Here is a 4,039-nt window from a genome sequence, read left to right on the forward strand (position 1 = left end):
TGTTTGATGTTTGTGCATGTGCACCACTACTTTAATGTTTCGTTATTGGTTTATTGTTTTTTGTTTAAAGTTTCACCGTAATGAAGATGTGGAACTTCAATCTCACTGCGCCTTGGTCCGCTCATTATGACGATCGTGACAATCCGTCTGCCAATGCCTTTCCAAATGAAAAAGTGATGGTTAAAAAAATGCTTAAAATGAAAAGCGAGATTAAAACATAAACACAGTAATTCTAAAGTCTACATAGGCCTATATATTTAAATCATATTGAAATAAATGTAATGTTCAGTCATTTCAGTTCTATTTGTAGGCTACACTGTTTGTCATTTTTGCCTCAATATACTTCTTGACATGTAACAAACAGCATGTGCACAATGATGTGCCAAATGAATCTGGGATTGAGTGCATTACTATAGGGTAAGCATTACAATAAGCTGCCTCAATATTCTTGGCTATTAGGTGATAATATATTTCTAGGAGCTGATCAGTCATCAGTATTGTTTAATAATTATAATGTTAGGGTAAGATTTGACAGGAGAAAGCTGATCTGAGAGCAGCGCTGCCTTTCTATCCATCCTATCAGTGTCGACACCCGCCTCAAAAACTCACTTAGTGAACGTTCTCTCTGCGTGGTGTTTTGAGAAACACATGTTACATGTCCGTTGTATGAAAGATGCATCGTTAAAACACTTGTAAGCCTAAGTTCCATTCCCATCGGTACCCTGGGACAAGGTGTTTTATGGAGAGCCTGTATCTCTGAGGTCTCCCGCTGACTGACTGACTGGCTGACTGGCTGGCTGGCTGTCTAACTGGCTGACTGGCTGCATGGCTGGCTGACTGACTGGCTGGCTGGCTGTCTGACTGGCTGACTGGCTGACTGGCTGTCTGACTGGCTGACAGGCTGGCTGGCTGGCTAACTGACTGGCTGCATGGCTGGCTGACTGACTGGCTGGCTGGCTGTCTGACTGGCTGACTGGCTGACTGGCTGGCTGTCTGACTGGCTGACAGGCTGGCTGGCTGGCTAACTGACTGGCTGACTGGCTGACTGGCTGGCTGGTTGACTGGCTGACTGGCTGGCTGACTGACTGACTGACTGACTGACTGACTGACTGGCTGACTGGCTGACTGGCTGGCTGGCTGGCTGGTTGGCTGACTGGCTGGCTTACTGGCTGGCTGGCTGGCTGGCTGGCTGACTGGCTGCATGGCTGACTGACTGACTGACTGACTGGCTGGCTAGCTGGCTGACTGGCTGACTGGCTGGCTGGTTGACTGGCTGACTGGCTGGCTGACTGACTGACTGACTGACTGGCTGACTGGCTGGCTGGTTGGCTGACTGGCTGGCTTACTGGCTGGCTGGCTGGCTGGCTGACTGGCTGCATGGCTGACTGACTGACTGACTGGATGGCTGGCTGGCTGACTAGCTGGCTGACTGGCTGGGTTGGCTGGCTGACTAGCTGGCTGACTGGCTGGCTGGCTGGCTGGCTGCATGGCTGGCTGGTTGGCTGGTTGCCTGCCTGCATGGCTGGCTGACTGGCTGCATAGCTAGGAGAGGAAAGCGGAGAGAGGAAACCAGAGAGCAGCTTCCTTTGTGTAAATATCATCACTGGTCCCCGTGCACCTGCACAGAGAGGAGTGGCGATAACCATTAAGACAGGGCCGGCAGAGGTCAGCCATGATTTTTTTTATTACACAATGGAAAATGGAATGAAGGTGGCAGGGGTTTTTCTTTTAGAATGTAGTGGTGGATCTTTACGGGATTTGTGTGTGCGTGGTTTGTGTGTGTGTGGTTTGTGTGTGTGTGTGTGTGTGTGTACGTGTGTGTGCATATGTGCATATGTGTGTGTGCATCCAATTCATATTCACATTTGCTTTGTGTGTGTCTTTTCCAATGATTCACCACCATCAGCAGCGTGGTGATTATTCATGCCCGTTGCTCTTCAAGCTTGTTGCTCTTACGTGAGGTGAGTTTTAAGTGGTTCTCTGTAAGTGACTCCTGGACCTCTCTGCCATCTTTGTCACCGCGGTGGAAAGGATTATACATATACTATCACACAGTGACAGAACAGGAGTCTCGTACACAGGAGGGGAGCAGTGATCTTTTCACACCTAATATAGGTCACATCACATCCCATTAGAACAGTGTAAGGAGGAAGGACCATGAAGACTCTCAGAAATCATACACAGTGAATTGTAAACGCTACTTGGCATTTCTTCCTCCGACATGGGTTACACTGTACACTAATGTATGCTAATGTTACAGGGTTGTTTATGTTTCCACTTGCCACTGCAGAAATATGGATTTGATGTTTATGTATTCCTATTGGTTGGTTTAATTTACATATCAATAAGGTGTATGTGGCTGCCATTGGTCATGCTTGCAGATAAGGATAGATCACAAAAGTATTTTCTAAGTACATTTAATTATGCATTGAAGTCAGAAGTTTACATACACCTTAGCCAAATACATTTAAACTCAGTTTTTCACAATTTCTGACATTTAATCCCAGTAAATATTCCCTGTTTTAGGTCAGTTAGGATCACCACTTTACCACTTTAGTTGTCTCTGATTGAGAATCATACTTAGGTAGCCTGGGTTTCACTTTTGGTTTGTGGGTGTTTGTTTCCATGTCTGTGTTTGGGCCACACGGTACTGTTTCGGTTTTGTAAATTCACGTTATTGTTTTGATTCAGTGTTCAGTGCTTTCTTTAATTAAAATAATCATGAACACTTACCACGCTGCGCTTTGGTCCGATCCTTACTCCTCCTCAGACGAAGAGGAGGAATTCCGTTACAATAGGGTGGTGCACAATTGCAGCAGAGCTGTGTTCGAATACCCATATTAACATACATATTAGTATACACTACATACTTAATGAGTATACTATGAGTATACTATATACTATTAGTTCATTTTAGTATACTGTAAACGAATGGTATCGTTTCAGTTGAGCGTACTAGAGCTTCGCCTGTCTACCAGAAGTTGATGCTGTTGCTATGCAACCTCTTGCTAGCTTGTTAGCATAACAAATGACTAGATAAACAGTTTATTTTGGGTGAGTTCATAAATTCAATCTGGAATGCCAGGGTGCGCTCTTGGCATACGTAAATCCAGATCGTTGTCAGATTGTCTGTTTGTAAATTAGCACACTGGACGCTCTGGCCGAGGAGTAGGGTTGATCCGAGCATTCAACGATAGTCAAGCACCCAAGCTAACGTTGGCTAGCTACTTCCAGACACAAATGAGAGAACACCTCACTGGCCATTTTATTCACCCTATCAGAGCTGTTTTCATGTTATCCAGAGCATTGGTGACTGTTACTGTGCTCCTGGAAACAATTTAATTATGCTTCATTTTGCTGACGTTTACTGACACCGGCCATATCCAACAGGTGTTGAGCGTTTGTAAATTCTTCAGCCTAGTGTTGTCTTGGATGTGTGCTTAGGGTCGTTGTCCTGTTGGAAGGTGAACCTTCGGCTCATTCTGAGGTCCTGAGCATTCTGGAGCAGGTTTTCATCAAGGATCTTTCAGTACCTTGATCCATTCATCTTTGCCTCGATACCAACTAGTCTCCCAGTCCCTGCAGCTGAAAAACATCCCACAGCATGAGGCTGCCACCACCATGTTTCACCGTAGGGATGGTGCCAGGTTTCTTCCAGATGTGACGCTTGGCATTCAGGCAAAAGAGTTCAATCTTGGTTTCACAATTCCTTCGACCTCATGGCTTGGTTTTTGCTCTGACATGCACTGTCAACTGAGGGGACCACAACTGGGGCATGGATTCTACAAGGTGTCAAAAGCATTCCACAGGTTCCAAATAATGTACAAGCAATTGAATTTACCACAGGTGGACTCCAATCAAGTTGTAGAAACATCTCAAGGATGATCAATGGAAGCAGGATGCACCTGAGCTAATTTTTGAGTCTTACAGCAAGTGGTCTGAATACTTATGTAAATGAGATATTATGTATTTTTTTTTGTACATTTGCAAAAATGTCTAAAACCTGTTCTCGCTTCATCAATATTGGGTATTGTGTGTA

At 45.0% G+C, this 4,039-nt stretch overlaps 1 protein-coding gene across 1 annotated transcript in view; it reads right to left on the reverse strand.

The window, feature by feature from the left end:
* Positions 1-2,041, reverse strand: part of LOC127931365 (keratin-associated protein 10-8-like) — a 9,234-nt gene extending 7,193 nt beyond the window's left edge. Inside the window, exon 1 of the mRNA XM_052523840.1 lies at positions 1,957-2,041. Within this exon, the coding sequence (XP_052379800.1) occupies positions 1,957-2,041 (85 nt within the window). The remainder of the gene's footprint in view (positions 1-1,956) is intronic.
* Positions 2,042-4,039: the final 1,998 nt, after the last annotated feature.

The sequence above is a fragment of the Oncorhynchus keta genome, chromosome 1 (genome assembly GCF_023373465.1).
Source record: "Oncorhynchus keta strain PuntledgeMale-10-30-2019 chromosome 1, Oket_V2, whole genome shotgun sequence".
Classification (NCBI taxonomy): Eukaryota; Metazoa; Chordata; class Actinopteri; order Salmoniformes; family Salmonidae; genus Oncorhynchus; species Oncorhynchus keta.